At 42.9% G+C, this 27,083-nt stretch overlaps 1 protein-coding gene across 2 annotated transcripts; it reads left to right on the top strand.

Moving 5' to 3' along the window:
* The first annotated feature begins 2,988 nt into the window (after positions 1-2,988).
* On the top strand, positions 2,989-15,866 carry MAT2B (methionine adenosyltransferase 2 non-catalytic beta subunit). Of its 2 annotated transcripts, none has more exons than XM_064671587.1 (7): positions 2,989-3,166; positions 8,066-8,260; positions 9,057-9,171; positions 9,466-9,618; positions 11,941-12,134; positions 13,093-13,206; positions 14,226-15,866. In XM_064671587.1, exons 1-7 carry the CDS (start codon positions 3,137-3,139, stop codon positions 14,394-14,396), a joined length of 972 nt encoding a protein of 323 aa, XP_064527657.1. In that variant the 5' UTR covers positions 2,989-3,136; the 3' UTR covers positions 14,397-15,866. The 2 variants fall into 2 exon arrangements, with proteins under 2 accessions (XP_064527657.1, XP_064527656.1); XM_064671586.1 differs by lacking the exon at positions 2,989-3,166 and adding an exon at positions 4,642-4,773.
* Positions 15,867-27,083: the final 11,217 nt, after the last annotated feature.

Below are 27,083 nucleotides of genomic sequence, written 5' to 3'. Positions count from 1 at the left end.
CTTTAGCAGCTCATCCATAGCCTTAGCCATGTTCATATGTCCTCGCATTTCTAACCAATCCTCTACAATTTCCCCCGTTTTTATTTTGTGCCAACAATGCTTTCTTTGTCGTAGTATTTACACGTCTAGTAATACAAGAAAAGGCAACACGAACTACTACTAAGATTACAATAACTGTCAATATCTATCGTAGGCCTTCCTTAATATAACTTAGAGCCCATTCAGAATAAGGAATCACTATGGTTCAACAGAATCACGTTACACATCTCTAAAATCTTGACACCGGCAGAAAGTATTTTTAAGTTTACACATTCACACATTCATGTAGCTTTTTTCTTTCGCACAACATTCAGGTGGCCACCTCAGACACGCTCCTCAGTCACACACACATTTTCAAGTGGTCATTGGCTGTGCACTTCTTATCAGCTTCATAATTCAAAGGAAATTTATGGCATAGCCGCTATCAGCAATCTGCAAATCCTGCATAACTCTCCATGTAAAAGACAAATGCAGCAAGAAAGAACAGAATATTATCTTGGAAATCTTCAACCCTTCTTATAGAGCAATGCTATTTTATCATAAAGGCAATAAAGCTACTTTTGCAGGGGGCAAGACTATATCCCCTTCTGTCTCATCGTTCCGTCTCCAAATCTTCTACCTGCACCCTGCCCCTGGGGAAAACAGCCAAATTTCATGTAAGAGAAGCAAAATGGCAAACTATGGGAAATTCTTAACAACCTTCTGCAATATGCAAAAGCTAAGCACGGATGTCGCGTTATTTCTAATCTTTCTTCAAAGGATTTTTCGTCAGTCTCCCCTTCTGTTTTTGAAGAAAACATTTGAGAATGCCATGAGCACACTGCATGCTTAACACCTATTGCTGTAAAAACAATGCAATCTTATTTGATTTATAAGTTGGGATATTGTTAATTTTAAGTTGTTTTTTCTCTTTTCCCCTTTTTCCGTGTTTTACCGTCTTTGCCTCCCCCCACGCTCCTCATTGCCGAAGGACGAAGGAGGGGAAGGAGGGGCTGGGCTCACCCAGAGAGATCAGCAGAAGGAACTTAATCACAGGGTCTGCTTAAGAAAAGACAAAAACATAGGAGAGGGAGAGAACAGCTGCAAACAGGCACGTTTCAGAGAAGGGGTGATTGGTGTAACGGGGGAAAAAGAGAAACAGCTTTCCCCCTCCCCCGACTGCACCCCCCAATGTTTTTGCTACCGTCATTAACTCTAGGAAGAGGAGCAACACCAGGGAAAAACCACTCGCTGCAAAGAAGGGAAGGGGAACACACACCCCCCATGACCATGGCTGTCAGCAGTGCGGGGGAAACAGAGCCCCCCCGCCGCCCGCCGCGCCCGGGGCCGCCGGCGTGCACGCACTCGGGCGCACCGCTCCGAGCCGGGGCCGCGCACCGCTCCGAGCGATTTCACCGGCCCCCGGCTCTGCGTCACCCGGGAGCGCTCCGAGCCGGGGCCACGCAGGCGGCGCGACCACCGCCACTGCCCCACTGCCCGGCACCGCCCCGTAGGCACCCGCCACAGGCGCACAGACCCGGCGCCGGCACGGGTTCACTCAACACGGCGGCATAAGCACACAGCGCCGTGAACACAGCCACAAATGCGCAGCGCAGCCCCGCTGCACAGTTCAGATGAAAAGCTGGAAATGTCTTAAGGTGGAACTCAGTCATAGTGTTCGTAAAGTTTATCTCTGGTCTATCAGCAGTACCTTCACACTGCAGCCGTCGTCTCCATCGTCCTGGATACGCACTGCCGAGGTGCTAGCACCGCGTTCATGTTGGTAGGGCCGCTCCGTTGTCTCCGGACCCGCTCCGCGATCTCTGCTCCCGCTCCGGCTCCCTTCAACTCCGCTCGACTCCCTTTTTACACGATTTCTCCGTATGATGGTATCCAGTAGCATCCTAATGTCCTCAGACTGTGCTTTAATGCCTTTTACTGTTCCAGATAACAATCGCCAAATTGTAAGGAGGGAAGCAGCAACTTTTTCTCCCTTATAGGCAGCAGTAAAGAGTTTATCACTAAGTTCTTTCCAAGTAGAGATAGTAAAGGCAGTTACAGTGTTCGCTTCATATCCCTGGCCCTTACATGAAAGCAGCATCTGCCGCAAAGCCAGTTCGTCTTAACTCCCCGCTTTCCCAGAAAGCATTGGAGCAATGATAGTGCCGCCTGTCCCTTCATTACCTAAAAAACGTGTTACCACGCTTTGTGCAGCCCTTTCCACGAGACTTTGCGGCTTCGTCGGCGGGCCTCCTTCTTCAGGAGTCGTCCCGGGCGCCGGGCCCTGGAAGCACGGAACTTAACTCTTTCGCCGTCCGAAATCCCCGAAAGGGAGGCGTCCGGCGGCGGCAAGTTGAGCTCTTTTTCATCCAGCCCTTTCGCCTTCTTGTGCTGCACGGCAAGACCGACCGAAACTCCTACGTCCGACCACGGCTGCGAGAACCCGACTTGGCTCTCGGGAGTCCGACTTGACTCCGAGTCCGACTTGACTCCGACCCAGGAGATCCGACTTGATCCCCTAGGGACCCCCTCTGGTCCCTGCACACGGGCGCCAATTTGTCGCGACGGAAAGCTCTAGACACCTCAATGTGAGAATCCAGGAACTTCATTTATTGTAGATTGACAACAGCTTAATATACACTCTATAATAGGCTCATGAATATTACAGAAATTAGGCTCATTATTGGTGCTCAGTTAGGTGGTGATATCATCTTAACTGTCTTTCATTGTTTACACAGGTGGCTCGTTAAGTGTCTCTGTTTTGGTAATGCCTAGCTCCTGTTTTTCAGCCCAATTTAGAATACCCAAGGACGTTGCTGCTTTCTCACGGCCCTGCTATCTCAGACTTTCTCATGGGCCTAGTCAGACTGCGTCTTATACTTTAGCAGCTCATCCATAGCCTTAGCCATGTTCATATGTCCTCGCATTTCTAACCAATCCTCTACACTGAGCCACATGTGATGTAGGGCTTGGATTAGTGTTTGGGTTTCAAAGGTCAGCAGAGCCATTGCTGCTTCCAGTGTATGTGCTCTGTGCAGGCACAGCCCATAAAGGGGCAAGAGCACAGGTGAACTGCAATAATTTCCTAGGCTGGTGATTCCCTCTGGAGTTTGAGGCAATGCCTGAAATGCTGGTGGGAATGGAGCAGGTAAGGCTCTGCATATTTGCATTAATATGATACTGCCACACTTTGATTACAGAATCTAAGGAAAGAAACAGGAGGGGAGAGAGAGAGACTTAATTATTCTTCAGTCTCTGTGAATTACAGTCTGAAATGTTAATTTAATGAACGGTCCATTGAGTCACCCAGGGGTGCATTGTGCTTGAATGACTGTGATACAGACAACAATATAATTTTTGTTTAACTGTTCCATGAAATCAGTGTGTCACAAAGTGAATGTAATGACAGTAAATAAATCGGAAGTATAGGTAGAACACTACTGAATCCAGGTAAATATTTGAGGAAAAAATAGATTATATTATGTAATGAAGATAACAAATTATAGATAGTTTTTGTAATTTATGCTGGCGACAAAAAAGTGAAGGTATTTTACAGGCTGATTACTGGTTCTAGCTCGAAGCTTCAGTGTTCATGCTTTCTCTATTTTTCTCTTGCTCAAAGCCTGGAAGGCAAAATTTTCATTTCCATGTCATGGTTTATGTTAAGATGCACAGGAGACTCTTCCAGTCTGTGTTGGAGGAAGTGGTGTGGCATTAGATGTGCTGGGAGTTGTTACCTCAGAGCTGTTGAATAGTTCAGTATTTCTCTGTAGATTTTTCCTTCTGGATTTGAAGTTATGAGTTACTGTTATTTTAAAACAGAATTCTAAGTTTAATGAAAGAGAAATAAATGTCAGTAGCTTGTTACAAGGAAGAAAAGGGCACCTGCATTACAAGAAGGCAGAAACTGCCTAAAGTAGTTTATATATATATATATATCACTTTTTTGTCCTGTGAATATTAGTTGTTTGTCATAAGTAAAGGCCATTTACAATATAATTCTATTAAATTTTAGCATGATTCTATTAAATTCTGATGGATTTTTCTGATTTCTCTTTATCTAGCAGCCAAATAAGATATTTTGGTCCAATTATAAAGTTCCTCACGTGAAAGATCACAATGGAAAGAGCACAGTTTCAGTAGGTGAACTTGGTAATGCTAAAAGTCAGTCAGGTGCTTACTGCAGTAACTTTAATTACTGTTCGAAGCACCATAAACACTATGAAAACAGGAGCCAGCCTGCAGCTGAGGCAGCCCGGGTACACTCCGGCTCACTCCCGCTTCCTTCTCCAGCCCTAGAAAATCAACACCAGTAATGGGCATTGGGGCTGGTTTCCTAAAAGCCCAGTATGCTTTCAGGTTTTGTGGAGAGGGGACGGGACTGCCGCTGTGTCCCTGCTAGAGCGCGTGCCCTGGGCCGTGTATTTTAAATTTAAAAAAAAAGCGCTTTTCCTCGGTGTTGGGAGCAGCCGCTTTCCCACCGCTCCACGTGGGATCGGGCTTGTCACTCCGGGATTACAAAGCCCCGCCCCCTCCACGGTGGTCCCGCCCCCTCCGCGCTCCTCAGCCAATGAGCGCGCGGCGGCGGGGGGCGCGTGCGTCGCGTGCGGCGCGGCCGGGCTCGGGCGCCCCCTGTCGGCCCGTCCGTCGCGCAGCGCCGGGCGCGGAGCGGGAGCGGCAGCAGGCCCGGCCATGGTCGGCCGGGAGAAGGAGCTCCGGATCCGCTTCGCGCCGGGCCGCTGCGAGCTCGTCGAGGTGAGTTTCTGCGGGGAGCTCTGGAGGTGAGCTCGGGGGGCGGGTCTCTGCGGGAGCGCGGCGCGGGGCCGGGCGCGCAGGCCCCGAGCGCTGAGGGAGGCCCGGGGGGGGGGGAGGACCGCGGCCGCAGGGGCTGCGCCTGAGGGAGCGCGGGGAGCGCTGCCGGGGGCTCCGGGGGCCGAGCGGCGCGGTGTCTGCTCGCGGGGTCGGACCGGAATGGCCACAGCGCGCTGAGGGGTCACGGCACAGGGAGGGTGTCTGTGCCATGGGGAGCCTGAGCAGAGATTCCACACGGGATTCCACACGGGTTTCCTTTGGGAGGCTCGGCCCTGCCCTCTGTCCCGGGCGGTGCCCGTGATCCCCACAGGTGTCCGTGAGCTGCCGCAGCAATGGGGGTTTGATGGGCGAGGGGAACGCGGAGCAGCCTCTGGGAGCGCGGCTGGGGGCTCGGCTGTCAGGTGGAATTCTGCAAAGCCCGAGGGTTTGCCTTTTGCTTTCTGTCGCTGCAGGGTTATGTCGGAGCTGAGCCGGAGCTCGGTCTCCCCGTGCCTTCCCTGCAGGGACTTGTGTATCGCCGTATTATGTTGCAAATGTGTGTTACAGTCGGAGCTTCCGCTTTGTAGTGGCCATTCCTTAAAGTTGGTGTTTTGAGTTCGTCGTGATTTTCTAAATAAAAATACGAAGCTTAAAGAGTACTTGTTTCTGTTTTTCACCTCGAAACGCATCACGTTTTGCTCTCTTTGTAAATTACACTCCTGTTTTGTATTTTGTTAGCGTCTGCAAAGTAATCTGATGTCTCATAAGTGTTATTTTTTAATCTTACGATGTTGCCACTTGTTTATTTTTATGTGAGTGAGACAGCCAAGCACAATTCGTTTTTTATTGTGTTAATTCTTAGTTAATGTTGACATCAGATAAAACAGAATTAAATTGGATGCTTCATTATGAAGCTCAAAATTCTTTGTATCAGTGGTGTTATTCAAAATGGTTTGTGAAGACAAGTTTTTGCGTGCTTGATGATTGGAATGTGGTTGTGGCTTAGTTGAGAAACACGTGAAGGATTTGTTAGCACAAGGCTTATCTGAACAGGGGACCTGCATTTACACCTATAAAACTTGCAGGCAGAAGGATAATATTTGAGTTCTAGAATGTCTTCTATTCTTTATGTACAGTAACAGTATATAAAATTACTTCAAAATCGAAGTGTGTTTTGTAGCTCCCTTGTCTGTGTGTGGACAACAGCAGCACCTTCTGCACATCTGTGAGAGCACGTGCAAACAGCAGTGGTGGGAACATGGAGCTTCAGAGGGCCTTTGGGCTCAGAAGTTCTGTGGTTCTGAGACAGAAATGCTGCTGCAGCTGGGGGATGTTCTGTGAAGGAGCTTCTAGGGAAAGAGTTCATCTGTGCAGGTTTTATTATCACCAGAATGCGTAACTTCTGGCAAGGTGAAATAGGTTCAAACTGGTAGTTGGCTTGTGTTGGATTTGTGGGAAACATCTACCCTTTATCTTGCTTTTTCAGAAACAAGTGACTAAAATCAATGAGTCTTGCAGACAAGAGCAACAGGATGCGAGCTGTGCTTGGTGAAAGCTGTGTTTGTGTCCAGTTCAAGCTGTGCTGCTGATGTAACATCCTCTTTATGCTGTGCAGAATAAACAAACTTAGATGAATGAGGCTTAGAAATGTCAGATTTTACGAATGACACTTGGTTTTGTGTTGATCACTTCTTTCTTATTAAAGATGTTCGGTGACATTTTTAGAGAACCATTTGACTCTGTTCTACAGCAAGTCTTAGATGTTTGTTAGGGCAGCTCTGGCTGCAGAAACACTGATCAAATGTCCTGTGACACTCTGGGCAGATTTTGCAAAGGGAGAAAGTGCAGGAGAAAGCAGTAGTTGCACATTCTCACTCATGCTCTTCAGAGAAACATGGATAGCCTTAAAAATGGTAAATAAACTTGTGTTCTGAGGTAAAATTTAAGGACATCAACAAACAAAATTTTTGAAACATCACTTGCTGTAGTCTGTCATTTTCAGGCAACTGTCCAGATATAAATTATTAATTTTCATCCAGTACTGATGGGAATAAGTCATCCTTCACCTGGAGATTTAGAGATGAGACAAATGCACGCACAGTGCTGGGAACTGGAAGCAATTGTTTTGGGATAGGCTGTTTCTGTCATGCACAGAGCTCTGCATATACCCTTGTGGAACAAAAGCTTTGTAACTTCAAGGGTGAAAAACAGTAATTTGGAAGCAATTGCTGTGGTTTCCTGAGCTGCAATCAAAAAGTAGCAGTCTGGTACAATGCTCAGAAATTCCTGGGCTGTTGGGTTTGCATAGCAGAAGTATTCTGTGATGTACAAAATTATAGTCAGTTATCACAAATTGTCCTTTTGTGTAAAGAAGTCAGGAAATCCAAGGTTTGTGGGTTCTGCACACCCAAAGTTTTTTTCTGTGCTGGCATGGTAAGCATATGCTTTCATTTTTGTGTTGTGTGTTAGTTTTCATGTCGCTGTTGTTTATGGTAGATGCAGAGGCAAAGCATGAAAGGAAAATAAAGATTATATAGACAGACACGGATCTTGTGTTTGCTGCCTTTAAAACTTGATGTTCTACTGAGAGGTGGATAAATTTTGTGTGTGCTGATGTACAAAGTTGTCCCAGTACCAAAACAGGAAGCTGAAGTACAGCTTTGGTCTGTTGTGTAGATTGAGAGTTGAAATTGTCAAATCATTTTCAGGTGCATTTTGTAAAACTGGCAAGAGATCTGTGTGTTGGTTTTACTTATTAGACTATTTTGTTGAGTAACAATCAATTACTGTTCTATTTAATAATAAAATTCAAGTCTTTAGTTCTTACAGTGACTTATGTTGTATTGCTGCAGCTTCTAACAGGCATAAACTATCCAAAATTATTTGTTGTACCATTTGGACCCTAAATCTTACATCTTTTGGGTCCATTTTCTAAAGAAGTTGTTTCCCTCCTTTCAGACTGCACAAAGCTGTCAGCTTTTGAATGAACTTAAAATTATGTCTTCAGTAGTGGTTTGATTTGTTGTAAATGACTTTCCTGCTAAAGTTTTGTTTTCATTATCTTCAAGTGTATGTTTAAATATTAGTCTGGCTGCAGTGTTGGTGCTCCCAGATGTTTGTGTTCCATGACACTCTAAAAGACTCAGGAAAAGCTTATTTAACAGAGTAGCTCTGACTGTGGCCTCGCATACTTCTAAAGAGAAAACAGTAGAAAATTGCAGTAGAAACAAAACTTTTGCTGTTGTCATTTTCCTAGGAAGATGTTGACATTCCCAGTAGGCGAGTTTTGATCACTGGTGCAACGGGACTTCTTGGCAGAGCTGTGTTTAAAGAATTCCGTGAAAATAACTGGAATGCAGTTGGCTGCGGATACAGGAGAGCTCAGCCCAGATTTGAACAGATTAATCTTCTGGACTCTATTGCAGTTCATGACATTATCCATGACTTTCAGGTAAGTTTGTGGAGTATGAAGTGGATGGATGGGGTACTTTGCATAGTAGTCAGTGGATGGTGCTGTTGAGATCTGGGGCTGCTGTGGGGCTGATGCTTGGGCAGAGCTCTGACAAATGTGTGTTGTGCCCCACCCAGAGTAGGTTTGCTCTGTAGGGACAGACAGCTCTGACCTGTGCTGTCCTCACCTCGACAGGCTGCAGGCACAGCTGTACATGGCAGAACAAAGGACAAGAGAAATGTGAGCTATTGACACAGTAATGTGTCCATACACAGTTCTGGTGAAGTGCAAGAACACCTGAACACAACAGCAGGAATTGTGTGTAGCCTGCAGTGCCATGAGGAGTTCACTGTTTTTTTCAGTTCACCTGGAAAAGGGAATATATAAACCCTGCAATTCTAGAAAATGGCTTTTGATATCTCCTTAATAATCTTCATATGTTAAATAAGCCGTGTGTAAATGGCTTATCTAAAAATTTTTAGCACCCTTGTGCATGTGAGAAATACATCTTTGTATTAATATATTTTATTATACAGAGTTAAAAAGGCAAAACCAACAACTTCAATCTCACTGTAAAACTGAAGCTGCTGAAGATTGCAAAACTAGTGATAAATTTTTTTGGTATCTTGAGGCAGCAAGGTTGTATTGTACTCCCCAGGGAACACATGCTCCTCAGAATGCCGTGATTAAAAGTAACACTGCTACTTTTATTACTTCACTTTTGCCTGAGGGGCATCATCACTACAGTTAGGGTGCAACTGCAATCTCTTGTTTAAAATTAGTCTTTAATTTCCAGCCTCATGTTATAGTGCATTGTGCTGCTGAAAGAAGGCCAGATGTTGTAGAAAGTCAACCAGACGCTGCTTCTCAGCTCAATGTGGCTGCTTCAGCAAACTTGGCAAAAGAGGCAGGTAAGGAGACCATGTCATGGATTGTTTTTTTTTTTTAAATACTGCATTTATTTATACAGGAACATCAATACAAGTAAGTTACTCTAAGTGCTGAATGTTACTTCTGCCATCAATGTGCCATCCATCTGTTTTCTGTAAGGGTGTTGTGCACAGATATGTGAAGGATCAGCAACAAAGCAGTAGGAATGAATGGGGAGAGAACATGAGCTCCTTGGGAGATTTGTTTTGAAGTTTGTTGGCATTTCAAACAAGGCATGAATTAAAATAAACTATATATAAACATTTTCTTCCTAGCTGGAGTTGGAGCGTTTCTGATCTACATCAGTACAGACTATGTGTTTGATGGCACAAGCCCTCCTTATAAAGAGACTGATGTACCAAATCCCCTGAATTTATATGGTAAAACCAAGCTGGAGGGTGAAAAGGCAGTCCTGGAAAACAATGAAGGTAAGAATACACTCAGTTGTTTTTAATAGAGGCTTTCTATTTTTGCTTAGTTGTAGATTGACTTAAGACTCCTAAGTCAGTGGTGAAGTTGCAAACCCATGGAAACGAGATCCAGAGAAGAATGGGATTAGCAGTCAGTCCTTGCTTGTGAATGGTTGCTCTTGCCCATAGGTTGACTAAAGCTTTATTTCTTACCTGTTCCCATCATCATTTGTGTTACTTGTCTCTGCTGATGGACATTCGTGAGCCTTTTTCTCCTGTGAATCTGCTGTTCCTAAGGAAAGGTAAAATACCTCACTCAATATACAGCTGCTGTTATTTAGGGGGATGCACTGCAAGTGTTCTCAGTGTATGTTCACTTAAAGGGAAAAACAGCAGATCAAATCAACATGTTCTCTTGTTACTCTTTGGGTTTTGCTCTCATTACAGAAGCCAGCGGGCCACCCATTTTGTTTTTACCCACCTAGCTTACCACACACATCAGATTCCTGCTTGTAACACTTCCTAAAGGCTTGATAACACATTTGTGATTTTAAGCAACTCATTTTATTTTTTAATTTATTGCTTTAATCTTTTCCTAATGAAAATTTGGCATTCAAACTATGCACACATAATTAAAAAAATTCTATTTAATAGGGAAAAAAAGCTTGGGACTGAACATATTGCCTTTAATTTAAGACTTCTTTCTTGTTTAAAAGAGAGGTTTGGCTGTTTCTAGTTGGTGTGCCATCAGTTTCCAGTCACAGATTATAAGGAAAGAAGCACTTGTATTTTTTCAAAGAATTTGAAGAAAATAATCTCAGTACACTTGCAGAAAAGTCTTCTGATATGTCAGTATGATACTTGCACTGTGATTCTGTGCTGCCCAAACAGAGAGAATTGAGCAATACATAAATTAGTGTGATGATCTTTCTGTAAGTAAATATAAACTATGTAAGATAGGTTTGGCATCACTAGTAAGAAAGAGACTTTCTAAAAAATACTTGGATAGGAAAAGTCCTATTTAAGTAAAAAATAAATTTGAATGATAAGTTATTCACTCCACCTCTTGATTAAATGTCATCTTTGAATTTGACTGTGATGCTGTTTGCTCCCTCTTCTAGATTGGTAATGAAGATAAGACTTCCCCAAACTGAAGTACGTGTGGGTATCTTGCTTAGACCCTTCCCCAGCTCAACATTCAGTTTGGTTTTGTAGCCTTTTTGAGCAGGATGTGTCAGGCAGCAGTGGGGTGCAGGGTGGTATTATTAGCAGAAGGAGTTTTGAGGTGGTGCTGAGTAAGGTCCTTGAATATACCAGTTCTGTTGCTTCAAACAAATATAAATATTTTACATGTATTTGTTTTTCAACCCCTAATTTGTAGGTTGAATTCAGTCTGTCAGACGTGTGGTTGGGCGAAGAACTGCCCTGTCAAATTCTGTTGTACAATGCAAGAATCTCCAGTAATAACTTGGGTGTTTTCACATTTGGTTAGGAGGGAATACAGGTTATATTTAGAAAGCTGCAAAGTTTCAGTAGGTCTTCAGAGCAGTTGGTCATGAGGTTAATGCTCTCCTTGTCCCAGATAGCTGAGAACAAAAGGAAGGCAGTTGTCTTCTCAAACAATGAATACTTTAAAGATATTAAAAACCAGGTGTTTCAACCAATATTTAAAGAGAGGAAGAACATATTTGCAGAGTGACCAAATAATTGTTTCTAGAGCAGCAGGAAATCAGTGTCATTTGGGTTTTCTATTTGTTTTTCTTGTCTAAGTACTTATTCTGGTTTACTTTTCTGTGAGAGTAACTTCTGTGTTAGCTTTTTCTGTTTGTCTCTCTAATAGCCGTAGCATTTTCCTCCAAATCTTTTAAGAATTGCAATGGTTTGGTGACATCAGCTTCAAATTTCAGGACTGATATTTTTTTTTTCTCTTTCAGCAAAGCTATTACTTTTAGTGAATTTGTCATAGCCATCTTGGAATTCCCCTGAGAGCCTTTTTGAGTCTTCATGACTGAGATAGACTAGTATTCCATCATGAAATATCCTTCTCTTTGCACAACAGGCCCTTTTGTGCTGTTAATGAAAGCTTGTTAACTTCCTGGAAATCAATGGCATAAATGAAAGTAAATTTATACATCTTAGCATTTATAAACTGCTTTGATATAAATTAAAATTATTCTCTGAGAGTAAACATATTAACTAATTGCCTTTTATTTGTGATTTGTAGGTGCTTAATATCATCAACTTATTTCTTAACACTTCCAAACTACTTCTCAGGTTGTGCTGCAGCATTTGTACCTATCTATACCAATGGTAATGCTTTTAAAATATTCTTTCTTTTAGGAGCTGCAGTACTTAGGATTCCTGTCTTGTATGGAGAGGTAGAAAGACTGGAGGAAAGTGCTGTGACTGTTATGTTTGATAAAGTGCAGTTCAGTAATAAATCTGCCAACATGGACCACTGGCAGCAGAGATTTCCTACCAATGTCAAGGATGTAGCAGCTGTTTGCAGACAACTGGCAGAGAAGAGAATGATGGTAAGAGTGTCAAGAAATGAGCCTTTGCAAGGCAAAAACAATTTGAGTTCTCAGCTTTGTTTCTGAACAACTGAGAACTGCACATAACCTGAATTATTCTTTGCATTTCTGGAATGCTGGGAGGGAGGAAGGAACTGGCTATAATACTACAGTACCTTTATGTGACTGTGGGGGAATTGTGGTCTTTAAAACAAAAGTGAATGAAGTGATGGGACAAAACCTGAAAATTGTCCTGTGTCTTCTAGTATAGAGGAGAGAAATGGAAATGCCTAACTTATTCTGATGTGCCTTTTACAAATTGGTATTTTGGACTAAAAAAAACCCACGGTGGCTGAATGTAATTCTCAAAGATGCCCTTGATTATTGTGTTAAGAACACTAAAGTGGCAAAACAAAGCCACTGAACTGAAATACTTTATTGTTTGTTCACCACAGCACCCTCAGATTACCATCTTTGCAAGGTAACAGAACGAAACAACAATCAACCACCTTTATTTTTTCATACATGTAACAAGGAAAACATGGACCATGCACATAAGGTGGATAAGGTGCAGTTTGATTGGACTCCTTGAGGATTTGCAGTTTGACATTCAGAATGTGTGTGGTGCCTTTTGCCTTTGTTTTCAAGTAAGCAAATAGCACAGAACAACTGAGTTGCTCCTCCCCAGCTCTTTCACCTTGGTTGGAGGGTGGAGCTAGGCTGCTCCTTTCCCTCCTGTTCATTCTCCAGAACACAGGCTGTTTGTGAACAGTCAGGTCAGATCCATGTAACACCAGTTTCCAGTCTCAATCCCCAGATGTGTGTTCTCTGGAAAAGTACTGAGTTTCCAGAACACCAGTGAGGTGCCTTTCAGGATGGGGTCTTGCTGGGTGATTATTCTGCACAGCTCTTGCCCAGGGATTAGTCTGAGGGCCAGCTGGCTGCTGCTTTTCATCTGTGCTTCCTGTTCTTTCTCTAGGACCCATCAGTAAAAGGAACATTTCACTGGTCTGGCAATGAGCAGATGACTAAGTATGAGATGGCCTGTGCAATTGCAGATGCTTTCAACCTCCCCAGCAGCCACTTGAGACCAGTAAGTGATGTGTTGTTCGACCTGTAGAAAGGTGGATGTGCTTGGTCATTCCAAGGAGTTGGTCTCACACTGGCTGTGCCAGTGAGCTGCCTCTTCAGGAGGGTTGTGCCTGTCTGGCACAGCAGCTGTATTGCTGAGGGGGCTGTCTGGAATCCAGCTCAGGAAAACAACAGCTGCTTTGACCTGCTGAATTAGGAAAATTACCCAGTCAGTCACCAGTTTCACAATTTGCAATGTAATGGTATTTCTGCAGAACAGTTCCCCTGAGTCACGAGTAAATCCATATCTTTGTTGTATCTTTGACCTTAAAAAAAGCTCACAGATTGACAGAACATTAACTTGCAGGTAGGAATCTGTAAAAACTCTGCAATGTCCAGATTTATTTCTGAATACATGCACTTAAGAACTTCAAAGGATTTTTGCTTTGCTTAAAATGCCTGTCCTGCAGTTTTATTGACACTTGAAAGTAAGACTAAAGACATAATGATAATGTGGTGAGAATAAAACATTTAAACAAGGTGTTATTTATATAGAAAATAAATTCCGAGGATTTGGAATTGGTAAACACTGGAACTGAAATGTGGCTTGGAAGATGGCAAGAAAAACAGTGGAGAGCACTGAGTAAATTTTTTCTGCCCATATATACTCTTCCAGTATATTGATCAAGACATGGTTCTGTGAACATTCTGGAGCATTTCTTACCTTGTGATTATAATCATAGAGTGAAAATAGGAATAAAAGGTAGAAAAGCACAAATAGCAGCAGTAACTGAGTGAGAAAAATTTAACTTCACACCACCCTGCCTGACATCTGTTGAAATGAAGTTAACCAGAAAACAAGCAAACAAATAAAAAAATCCCAAACAAAAAACCCCACAGAAAATAGTTAGAAGGGAGGACAGGAACATACCTACATAGAAAGCCATGAAGGAAAATTTTAATGTATGTGTATGAGTATTTTTCTGTTACTTCTGATTCCTTGTTGGTGTGTTGTTTTTGTATCTCCTGTTCCTGTTTTAGATTACTGACAGCCCAGTGGTGGGTGCTCTTCGCCCGAGGAATGCTCAGCTGGACTGCTCCAAGCTGGAGATGCTGGGGATAGGCCAGAGAACACCATTTCGAGCTGGGATCAAAGAATCACTTTGGCCTTTCCTCATTGACAAGAGATGGAGGCAGACAGTCTTCCATTAGTTTGTAACTTTTTTAGTCAAAGTATGCTATGTGGCACTTTTTTAAAAGAAAAAATAGTTTTGTATGAGTGTTCTTAAATTGTGACATTTATGAGCTTTCATTTAATCGGGTAAACAAATGGTCTTGCACTAGTGAAACTGTTAGCCTAAAAAAAGTTCAGTGACAAAAGCTGAGCCTATTTGATGTCATGCATCTTTCCTTCCATTTGTACCAGTCTAACTTAGTATCTGTTCCAGGCAGATTGAGGTTCTTAGTAATCAGTGCCATGTGATGCTAAGAATCACTTCACTTGCTGACTTACTTTTGGCTGAACTCTGTTGTTGATGCTTAAGGTCTGTGTCATTGTTGTATATACCATTTCTCCTCATTAAAAGACATGGTCGGTTACTTTATTATCAGAAATTCGAGTTTTTTGTTTTTAACTTCTGCAGGTGGTGTTCTTAGGGAGTTGAGCTGAAGTAGGAATAGTTAAAAACTTGTTTTGCTTGAGCTCTGATCAAAATGTTTTTTAAAAAAGCGAAACCTTATTTTTGCAATTATCAAGTGTACTTTTTATGCTTGAAATATTTTCAGAATGTTCTGTAACTTGAATGCCTGCAGCTTTGTATTTGTACAGTAAGTTGTATGCATTTGTTTAAATGGTGACTTGTAAAAGCTAGAAGGGGGTGGGGAGGGTGGGGAATAGTTTTGACCTGGGGGTTTTTTTGGATGGGGGACTGGAGTTGGAGGATTCCTTTTTTTTTTTTTTTTTTTTGACTGGGTGGTTGTTTGTTTTTCTTACAAAAGCATAAAATGTCTTCATCTTTCTCTTTTTGGGGGGCAGTATTTGGGATTGGTTAAACTGATGGGAGGAATTTGTTAGTTGATACAGTGAGAGGGAGAGGAAAGGTGTTTAAGAATTTGTAGCACTGCGGCTTCTTTTGCACAGACTGTCAGACCTTGCACTGATGCAGCTTGTTCTGGAACAGCAAAGTGCTTGTGTTGAAGGTTTGCAGCATAATAATGTAACCACAATAGTCTAATATAAGTCTTTAGTCTGCTTAAGTCTTGTCTTTAAAACTGGACTCAACAGCCAGGTAAATTGGAGGAAGAACACGTTTGTAAAGGTTTGCTTCCTTCTGAAATGGTAGAATTAACAATCTAAATGTTCTTCTATTGGCAGCAGGTTATTAGGAAAGCCAATAAAAGGTGCAGTTGGATGAACATTTATTTTTCTGAGGCTTAAATAAAGGAGGAGGGAAAGATGTTCCGATTTAATTTGAAAAGAAAAGAAGGGGGTTGAGGGGAGACACACACAAAAATAGACCAGCTGAAGGTCTTGTAAAGGTCAGCTTTATGTTCAGTCATTTAATTTCAACTGGCATATGCTAAGCATTCATAATCCCAATTTGTTTTTAGTCTGAAGTCCTGTTATACACATGGTAATTTATCTCCACAATGACAATAAATATATATTGCCAGCATGAGAAACAGTAGTTGATTCTTTCTTTACCATCAGGATTTGTTTATCTGGATCATAAATATTTGCAGTTCTTCTTGAAATCTCTGTGCCATTTCAGTGCTGTTTTTTTTCCTCTCTTTATTTCAGTAACTATTTCCAGAGTCAGATTAGGTGACATCAGTGTCTCTGACAATGTGTCACTGCCTTGGGGATGTGACAAATGTACAAACAAAAGGTACAGAAGGTTTTGAAAATAAGAGCCTGAAACATCCTGGGCCTCAGTGCTGGATCAGGAAGATTCTGAGTACACCTCCTCCCCTCACAGGGAGCAGTTTGCCCAGGAAGGAAGAAGAATGATTTCTTTCCCAAACATAAAGCACCTAATTGGGATGAATTGGGCATTTTACAGGGAGGAGGGAACTGCAATTGTTGAACTTTTTTTCCCACACTGAGCAAGTGAGTCAGTCCCAGTCCTAGTGCTGTAAACACTGAACTGCCACAGTGCACAGTTTTGACAATTCAAAATTTATTTTGAAGTGCAAGCAAAAACAACCTAGAGGGGTTTGGAGTAAGTCACACTGACTATGACTGGATTAAATGGGTAGCTCCTTTCATTCTTTAATTTTTATAGTATGGCTCAGAAGTATAACCTGTGTTGAATGTTCATATGTTAATCCTTTTACCAGGCATTTTGGAGTAATTCTGCCTAAATTCTGGCAAAAGTAGTGATGAACTTTAAGGTGTCATAATAAAATATGTGGGAAGTCACAAGCTGAGATATCCAATCCCTTTATATAAATGTGTGGATTCTGTTCAGATAAATAGACACTTAATTTCAGTATGCTAGTGATAAAATTTAGCAATCTATATTTATTTCTTAATGTATTTTCCATTTTGCTCCATATGTGGACTACATAAAATAAATACCAAACTCCATTTGGATATCACTTCTTTCTTTTACAACCACAAGCTGAAGGCTGTGACAATACAAAGGTTAAGGGCAAGTATTTTCCTAATGGTAATATCTGTTTGCTACATAGTTTTCCTGCCAAGAAAAATATTCTTGATGCTTAAAAGGGGAAAATCATAGTAAGTTACAAAATCAGTAACAGTATCATCTTAGATGTAAATACTTAAACCAAAATATGGAAACAACAGTTCCTTTTAACCTTTTTTTGTACCAAGTAACGAATAAGGAAATGGGAAACAAGAAGTTGGTTGACTGTCAGTTCTGTGGAGAAAAGCCCCCTGTCCAGCTATAGCTTGTCAGGGGGAATCTGTGTCCTCAGCATCCCCCTTGCAGGCTGTAGTCTCAAGGCACTTCACTACTAGAGAGACAGCTGAAATAATTCACTCAGCTTTGCCTGACATCACCCCCCTGTAACAACACATTTATCTCCACTCACTGCATTCGAGTCTGTTCTGCTGCGGAGGTGAACACGGGTGTTTGAATTAGGACAGTTGGCTGAAACCAGTTTTTCAGTGATTAACATAAGGAGAAATAAGTCTGTTCAGGACTCCTCCTCCCTGCCTGTGCAGTGTGTTCAGAGGGACTGCCCAGCTGTGCAGGAGGCTCAGGAAATGCCCTGACTGGGGAGAGTGTGGTGGCAGCAGACGAACCAGCTCCTGCTCCAGAGCACTCCAGGGCACCTTCGGGAGGTACCTGCAGGAGCTCCCAGGTGACCTGTGCCTGTGTGTCACCTGGCAGAGCAGGTAACTTGATTTCAAATTATATCAGTGATTTCTGCCCCAAGTTACATGAGGCTGTTTTACACTAACTCACTAATGACATAAATTGCCCAAGTTTTTAACCATTTTGTTCCCACATGCTCTGTAATTAAATCAAATCTGGATGCTCTTTTTAAGTGGCACATCTTTATTTCCCTGATTGGCTCGATGTGTTTACAGCCAGTCACATATGAAACTGCTTGTACATCTAGGGATTGCAGTGTAGCAGGAACTTAGATGAGCTGTATAATAAGACAGAAATACATAACCTACAGTATACGCTGGTTTTGATGAGATTTTGCAGTTCAGACGTGAATTGGTAAGATTAGCACTTGAGGGTCTTGAGGGTCCCTGAGTTGCAGCTTTGAGCTCAGGGAACTGGTGGCTTGGCAGTGTTGTTTGTCTACTTTATAACTCTTACTTGCCTGAATTTGTATTTAATTATAACCTTAGAGAAGTGAGGCTTCTGTCTGAAATGGCTCCTTTATAACCTGAGAAAGGGCTCTTGAGGAGGATTGGCTGTTCTGTGACACCAGCTTCCAAAATAATGACTGCTGTGTAATGTCACAGGGCATTTGCCAGCGTGAAAAAATGGCATTAATAGGTATGGAAAAAGAAAAAGTGTGTAGACAGCAGGGATTAGGAATTACATTAAGAAAACTATTACAGAAAAGATTTCTGTCTGTGCTTAATGTTCCACTGATTTCAGTAGGGTTCCTTACTGTGCTTACATTTAAGTACAGGTATAAAACTTGGAAGCCTTGATGCTTGGGAGTACCTTGATGAGAGGTGAATGATACAGATTATTGCTTCACATGTATTTTTAAGTTTTGATAGTACTCTGCTGGGGTTACTGTAATTCACATTGGTATCAAAGAGTGCAGCAGTTAAGTTCTGAATCTTTTCAGTGCAGTCTGGGAACTGGTAGTGATGGCAGTGAGTGCAATCACAGGGGATGGCCCTGGTCAGATCCCCAAAGCCACTGCTCCTCCCCCAGCCCCAGTGAAAATGCTGTGCAAGTCAGAATGTGTGCACACAGGGCTTGCCCTGCATTTTATGGGATTGTTGTGTTGCTAAAAGGCAAAGGAAGGGCTAAACAGCTTGTAGGTTTTACTTGGAAGAAATCTGGGAAAGCTAATTGCTCACAGTTAGTTACAAGTGGTCAAGCAGAGAAATAAGGGAAACACTGAATGGACCAACACACGTGGTTCTGCTGTTTGAGCTGAGGGAACTGCAGTTGTGGGAACAGGCTCTTAGTCCTCCAGCTTGGCCATCTGCCAGAAGACAGAAGAGAAACTTTTGGCCAATATGTCCGGGAAAAACATCCCTGGAACCTTTGGGGCTGATGTACTTTTAACCTCCATTTGTACGTAAAAATATTTTCTAACTTCCTGCTGTCCTCTTCCTCCCTCCACCAGCACTGCAGCACACAAATCTTTTTAGTCATCAGTAGGAATTTTAATTGCTTGGAGTTTCTGATCCTTCTTTTATAGATATATACTATATTTGCCTGAGATGTTTGGTGCACAAAGTTGTTGTGCTTGTTGGCACTGTCTGTGTGGGAAGTTTCCAAAACAACCCAGTACTTTACAATTTCAAATACCAGGTTCTGTTCTTGCCTTTTGATTCAACTGGTATATTTTTATTTTTAACTCAACCACCAAATGGTCTAATTTTCAAAATTACTAATCATCATCTAATAGTGAGTGACTTGCAATTTCCGAGTCATGAGAATATAAAAAAATCAGGACAGTAGTTTTAAATGATGGACGGGCAAATAAGGTATGGAAAAAAGGCTTAACAGGAGTCAAGGGTAAAGAATCCATAAAAAAGAAGCTTGGATTTGTATACCAGTCGTAGCCCTGTAGTTCTGTTGCCTCAGGAGACCAAAAGAGGTAGCACGAATATCCAGTATAAGTTCAATTAGTTCAACAACAAGCCTGAGGAACTGATCTCTGGGGCAAACACCTGGGACAAATACTGGGAGGACAATGCCAACTGCACCTTTTCCACTGTGAAGAAAATTGTATCCTTTTCTTTAACAGCTGGAAGAAACAAATGGGATGAACCTCCGACCCGGGGGAGGTGATGGAATGCATGCTCAGCAAGTCTGCTGATGGCACCAAATTGTGAGGGAGGAGCTGTGCTCAGGGGCAAGGCTGCCATTCAGGTAGATCTAAACAGGGGAACAGACAACTGGCAGAAGTCTCAGTGAATTTATTTGGCCCTGAGAAAGGCTGGAGAAGGTCAAATTCTGGAAACTGGAGTAAGATGTTAAAAGGTTTCATGATTATGCTGGAGCAGACAGGTAATTAGAAGTATTAAAAGCTGACAAGGCACAAGGTCAAGATGAATTATATATTTCAATATTCTAGCAGGAGTGGGAAGAGAAATATTTTGAGCAGCAGACGCTTTGCAACAGTGGAGGTTCAAAAGATGGATGTGGGTCTGAAGAACTGAAAATTTACTAACATGCCCTTGTATATAAAGAGGCTTTATTTTGCCCAGATTCAGTTTCCAAATGAAGACAGCAGGAAGGGAAGAGTTTGTGAATAGGAGAAGGGTCTGGATGAAAGCAAAACACATTCCTCTGTGTAATGCTCTCTATATTTTCTCAAAATAATTAATCTAAATTACAAATCAACAGTCTTGCAATAGTTTTACTGTGTCTTGCAAGGAACAGGCAATACAGGCACAGTGGGTGACAGCAGCAGGTATTTTTTATCCCCTCCCAGGTGTGTGAATATCAGAGGCATTATGAAGAACTGCTTGGTTCATGAAGTGAAGCAGTAGCTTTGGATTTTCTCCCTGAGGACTTTTTCCCACCAAACTCCCTGAGCTATGGGGAACTGTCCTTTCTCTGATTAGCTAAAGGAAAAAGAAACAGGAACCAAGTCACTGCATGACTGTTTCAAGGCTTTAGCAGATAGTTAGCACCAACAAAACTGCAACTGTGTACACTGATGACAGTCATACACAAAAGCAACAGATATTAGAAGAAAAAAAAAAGCATAAAGAGACACAGTGAAAGTACAAGATAACCAGTATCCATAAACAAAGTCCTTGATGTGAAGACAAATTAAATACAGCAGCGTAAATGAAGATATCCCTAGTAACTAAAGTATTAACGTGTCTAATATTCATCTTATCTTTTCATGCAAACGATGTAAATAATGACTGTAAGAGCAAACCTGCATCACACACACTGTCTCTGACCACTCTGCTGCAGGCAGTGCTTGTCTCAGTGTCCACACAACCTGCATACTTCTTAAGAGTACTGTTCATTTCAACCTGACTTTTAAAAGCACAAAAGTCCATGTCAGCTGGATGCATAACACTGCCTTGAACCTTTACTTGTACTTTTGATATCCCTTCTCTTCATTATTATGCAATCAAGGGGGGAGCTTTGCACAATGTCTTCCTCCCTCCTGCTGAGAACTGTTTAGTTTGTTCTATCAGGAGAAAAGTACAGCTGCTTCAGCTTCTGGAATCCTGATTCATCCAACTGTGACACGGGGGCATTCCTGGTAAGTGCCTGCATATCCCACAGATCTGGAGGCTTTGCTTTTGGAGGTTAATGTTAAACTAATGCAGAAGAAATGAAGAGAGTGATTTTGGAAACAAGAAGTCCAGACAAAAAGAGGGGAACCATGAAGTGTCTCTATCTCTTCTGCACCTCAATCCCTATAATTATAGATAATAATAGAAACCCAGGGCAGGAAGTTCTGTGCTTTTCATTAGGTTCCTCAACCCAGCCAGATCCATGGACAATTAAACAGGATGAGGAGTTCTGTGTTTGTAAATTCCTTTGTGGCAAAGAGCTCTATGCTGCAGATACACAATGTCCTAGATGCTCTACACATCGTATTTTGATTAAAGAAAATAAAGTTGTCATGTTGATAAGTACATCTTATCTGTGCCTCTTACAGGACAGAGCAAAGGACTCTTACTTCCTCCTCTCTCTGGGGCAATACTGGTGCAGTTAGATGGAAGTTCAGCAAAATATTACCCTCTGTATTCGGTCTTCCTTTTGTTTCTATTTTAGTTACAGATCTCAGGTGATGACTGATCTCTTTTTGTTTGATGTTTGATGAGGACTTCAAGTAGGAAGACCTATAACATAGAAAGCTAAGAGTATGGCAATAACTATGAGGGGCAATATAGGAAAAAACAAATACTGAACAGGTATGAAAAATGCAAGGTAGTGTATTTAACAGTGGAGGGAAAGGCTCAGAGGTATGACTTAGACCATCAGGGTATACTGCAGAGAGATGTCAGGGCCCTGAGGGGGCCACTGGCCCTGCAGCCCCTTTTCCCTGGCCCTGGGGCTGAGTTTGGTCTGACTGTGGTCACTGCCAGGGTCCCCTCTCCCTGTAGCCACTGGATGAGGAGCTCAGCCTGCTTGCTGGCCCCATGGGCAGCCCCTCCTGCTTCTCCCTGATAGGGAAGTGTTGAAAAAGGCACTTGGCTTTTTGAAATTGTCAGGCCTATGGGAAAGAAAAAGCCTCTAGGCTGGGGGAGATTAGAGAAACATAACTTCAAAAGTTTCCTTTCTTGAGTCTTAGTGGTGGCCATTTTGACTTTTTCTTTATAAAGTATGTACTGTATTGATAATTTATTAAAGGACAAAGCACAGCATTAGGCACCAGTGAGCATCTAATAGAAGCAGAATGACTAGAAGAAGATTGAGAACACTGCAGGCTTGTAAATCTGATCTCAGCGGCAGAAAATACACAGAGAGCAATTATGCACACAGAACATTTAGATATATGTAATTGCTTAAGGGGAGTCAGCATGGATCCTGGAAAAGAAGATTAGGCAAGATAAATGTGCTTGGCAGCTCTGAGTAGGCAGGACAGCTAGAGTGGATATCATTTATCTGGATTATAGGGAGGGAGGGGAAAATTTCTTAATCCTACATAAACCAAAAGATGACTCATTTTCAAAGTCCATAAACATAGCTTGAGAAAAGAAAGCTGGTGGACTGGATTATAGCAGGTAGAGACAACAGGCATAAATATCGTGTAACACTTGTATCAAAAAGAGTCTCCATTTGATTTTCAGACACTGCTTAGTGGACTCCTGAGGCTTTGTGTTTCTGTTGCATGTAAGTAACCCCCCCTGAGTTTAGTGCTGTCCTAATATAACCTGAGTCCTGGCAGCAGTTTCTGTAGCAGAGGCTTGAGCCTGTATTCACCTGTGAATACCCACTGTCACAGAAGTTAGGAACAGAGGAAGGGCTCCAACCTGGCATCAAGGACCCTGGTAGTAATTAAGTCACCCATTGTAGGATGGGTGGTGGAACATATGTTAAAATCACTTTGCATTAACTCAGGGACGGAAACCACTGGATTCAGGACAACCCTCTGGGCCTCCATCTTCATTTCCATCTCCAGCACCCATTCTTATGATTTCACTTTTATTCTACATGAAACATTTCAGAACTCAGAGCAGAGCAAGGGCATTTTCACCTTAGAGCATATGGCTGGGCTGGAAAACTCCTCACAGATTGGACCCCAGTGTGCTTTTTGTACCTCCAGTTACAGGTTTCGTGGGTGCCCATCCAAGGCACATCCTGCTCTTCTATTTATGGCGTTATTGCTGCAGTGCCACCACTTCAGAGCAGGCATCCAGCATTCCTTGGGGATCAAAAACAGCTGGAGTTTTAAAACTGAGATCACTTCAAAAGCTCATTTTCACTCTGTACTGAAGGCTTCATCCAGCTTCCACAGAAGAATTAAATTGGTCAGAGTATCTTTCACAGGTAACAGCCCCATTTTCTAGTTCTCAAGCACTAAGGGAGCTGTTTCATGGGGGCCTGTGGCATTCAGCTAAAACACTTAAATGCACTCACTACCTGCTTCGAGCTGCCCAGACTGTAACGTGGTGAGCACTTCTGTTTGAGTTGTGCTTCACGATCATTTCCCTGCGATTTTTGTACAAACCAATCCTTGGGTGTGAGGCCAGAGGCACCTTCACCCCTGAAACTGCTCCGTGGTGGTCAGTTAAAACAGAACAACTGTGCCAAGACTGTTTTTCTCTTCTGGAAATGAAACCCCATATCGTGCCCCACGGCCAGCAGCACAGGAGGCCTCTGGGAGTGGAGGGTGAAGCCCAGAGGCTTGGGGTACCCCACACAGGCAGGTGGTGGTGCTGCCTGGCTGAGGGGGAATCGCTGTTTGCTGAGGTACTAGGGCGTGATTTTTTATTTTGAAGTATAATGGTTTAAGCTGATTATTTCGAAGGGGTCCTGAGGATTCTTTCCCCCCCCCCGATCTCTAAATACACCTGTGTTCCCCAAGTTGTAAGCTGAGCTGATGGTGGAGGTGTGAAGCTCCACGTCTGTGGGAAAGGACAGCTCTGCCTCCAGTGCTTCACTGCCTTCTTTGCTGTAAACACACAGCTCTGGCAGATATTCCAGGCAATGCATCTGGTCCGAGTTCGTGTGTTTTATGGCTACAAATGTGTCTTTATCCTGGTTTCTACTCGACCATCTGTTTTTGTGGGCAGTGGGGCTGTGTAATGCTTCTCACAGGTGTTGTGCATTAGCTTGTCAGCATACTCTCTTGCTCCCTGCATTTGCCCTTATTTAGATCAGGTGAATAAACCAGTAACGGTCCTAAAGGCTTCAGGTGAGGGTCAGGGTGATTATGATGTCAGCACTCAACCACACCTGTGAGAGGAGTGAAGGTTCTCAGTTCTACAGGTGGTGTGCATTTAAACTGCAGATGAAGTTTCTGGGTGGTGGTCACACTCATTTTATAGTTGAAGGGCAAGCGATGAGAGCACACTTTTATTTAGGTTTTGTGCTGGGAAGAGGTTACAGAATGGAGAGTTATAAGCGTCTTCATGTCTTCCTTCAGGAGGGGAAAACCACACCTTTCCTTGGCCTTGTTCCCTAAGGTAAGTGCAGCTGGCAGTCAGCTCTGTGCCTAGAAAAAGAGTAGCTGTTTTCTGAGCCTGCTTTTTTTGTTCCCCTACAAAAGGAAGTGATGCAGGACAGTTATTAATGTCTTCTACTAATGCATTAAGTAATGCAGCTTTATGTGTGGTAATGAAGTGAGCAGCCTGTGAATTACAGTAGGGTAGAATTTGTGTAAAGCGAGTGTTTGTCAGGGCAACTGAGGTCCAGATGCTGGCTTGGGAAGAAGCCTCCAGTGCCTGGCCCCAGTGTAAGAGCAAGCACAGCTGACCATGGAGGAGTTCACCAAGCCTGTTCTTGAGACCAGCTTGTCCTGGAAAGTGTACCATCTCCTTAAACGATCTGTTCTTATGCTTAAGCCTTCTGTTGCGAGAGAGGTGTATTTTTTGTGTATGTTGTGTGTGTGCCAGGTTGTTTGGTTTGCTTTGGGGGGTTCCTGTTTTTGTTACTGTGTGGTTTTTTTTTTTTTTTTGTTTCTGTTTTGTTGTGGAGGGCTTTATTTTTGTTTGGGTTGTCGTCTTGTTTAACTAAAGCTCTGTGAAAGAGATGGAACAGACCGAAACTGAGGCAGAGCAGCAAAGATGATTTGCAATAGCCTTTCCCCTTTGAGCATTGCGAACTTAGTCGAGAATCTGTCTTTGGGAGCTGTGGTGTTGGCTTTGACTTTGAAGCCTGTGTCCGAGAGCCGCTGTGAGCAGGGCTTGCTCGTGTTGCTGCAACAGCAGTGGTCGGTGATGAGGACAGTATGTAGGAAAATTCCTGTGTTTTCAGCAGTTAGCCGGACACACCAGTGGTCAGTGCTGGGGATGGGATATGAGAAAATTCCTGCGTTTTCAGCAATTAGCCAAACACACCGGTGTGGTCAGTGACAGGGACGGGATATCAGCAAACCGCAGAGCTGGCCGCGAACAGCAAACACGCGGTCGGTCGGTGCCGGGGGTGGATGTCGCGGAATTCCCGGTGTCCCGCAGCATTCCCTGGAGCCGGGTGTAATTGCGCGCCGCGGCCACAGGAGGGCGGTGCCGCCCGCGCGGTGGCGGCGCAGGTGGAACATTCCATCGGGAATCTTCCTTCCATGGGAGCGAGGGGGGGAAGGAGATAGGTAGTTAAGAATCTATAGTGTTTATTACTTCTTTATGTGTTTATATTGATGCGAGAGGCCGAGTAGCTGACTTATCCTCACTTCCCAACTTGCCGGACGCGTGGTGTGCGAGCAGGGTGTCGCTGCCCCGCTGGTGTAAGGCTTGTGGAAGGGAGGATACTCGGTTGGGAGTGTGTACACATCGTTTGCTGGGTGCTACCTGCCGAGCCTGTCATTAAGATTTCAGGTGTGTCTTTCTATAGGGAGAGTAAAACTGCTGGAGGCAATAGGATCATTTTTTGGGAGGCTGCGTGGAAATGTCTGCTTGTTCCTTTTGTGCTGGATGGCTGAGAAGTAGTAACAATGGCCAAAACCTGAAATTTTGTGTGTTTTCGAATATGTTGTTGCATTGTACTCTTCTCAACTGGTAAAAAAAACCCGTGAAAACAATTGGTTTGGGATTTTTCTTGTCAAACATACTGAGATCTTGGGGTGGAAAACACTCTACAGGATTTAGTTTTGTTTGTCTAGCTAAAGTATAAACAATCTCATTTTCACAATGTGTGAAATTTCTCTACTTTAAGTGGAGTGTTCATCTGCTTCATTTGGAATGTCAGTTACTTGTATGTGATGACAGAAGTGCATTAATAAAGCAGTCAGGAATAAAATGCCAGAGCCTTTTTGTTCTGCCTCTTGACACCCTAGAAATCCTAGTGTTTAATTTTCACTTACTACAGCAGATTGCATAAGTATTGAAAAGAAATGCACCTAATCCTGAAATGCACTTTTGACCCCTTGTCTTTGACCCTGACACGTATGTTGGAATTGGAAATAAAATTCTGGCAGTTTTGCTTGGTTCAGTAAAGGCGAGTTTGCAGAGACAGACAGGAAATCCATTCCTACTCTGTAGATTTATCACAAAAATGCCTAAAGCAAACAACAAAGTAAGTTTGCTTTACTGGAAACAAACTCACACCTTTGCTCTTTCAAAGATCCTGTTTACAAGTTAAAGCCATGGCTCAGACTGTCTTTCTTCTTAAACTACCAATCTATAGGTGCTGCCTGAAGGCACTTGCAAAGAAAAAAATCAGGAGGTACCCTGCTGCTATCATGGGCTAACAGAAGCGCTTGATGTTCTGAATATGGGATGATTGTGTTTCAGTAGTCTGAAAGCCTGGAGAGCTGAAGCTGAAATGGTGACACGTGTGTGCTGTCACCAGCAAAATGATTGCACTGCATAGGAAAAGCCCAATTGAAGTTATCTGGACCAACACAAATCTTTCTGGAGCAAAATGCATTCCCTATTAAGCCTATTAATGGGCTGTATCACAAAAAGATTTCAAAAAGGTCAGTTGAAATGACTCTTGATGTTATCTCCCTCAAAGGCTCTGCCTACACTTGGAATAGAATCGTGTTTGAAACAGAGGCACAGTTTGAGTTCAGCTCTTGCTGTTCCATTACGACAATGATTTGGCAGCCTGGCAAGAGCTTGGATGAGATGTTAGAAGCTCTGTT

This window comes from Pseudopipra pipra, chromosome 15 (genome assembly GCF_036250125.1).
Source record: "Pseudopipra pipra isolate bDixPip1 chromosome 15, bDixPip1.hap1, whole genome shotgun sequence".
Lineage (NCBI taxonomy): Eukaryota > Metazoa > Chordata > Aves > Passeriformes > Pipridae > Pseudopipra > Pseudopipra pipra.
This window is presented reverse-complemented; position numbering and strand designations above follow the sequence as displayed.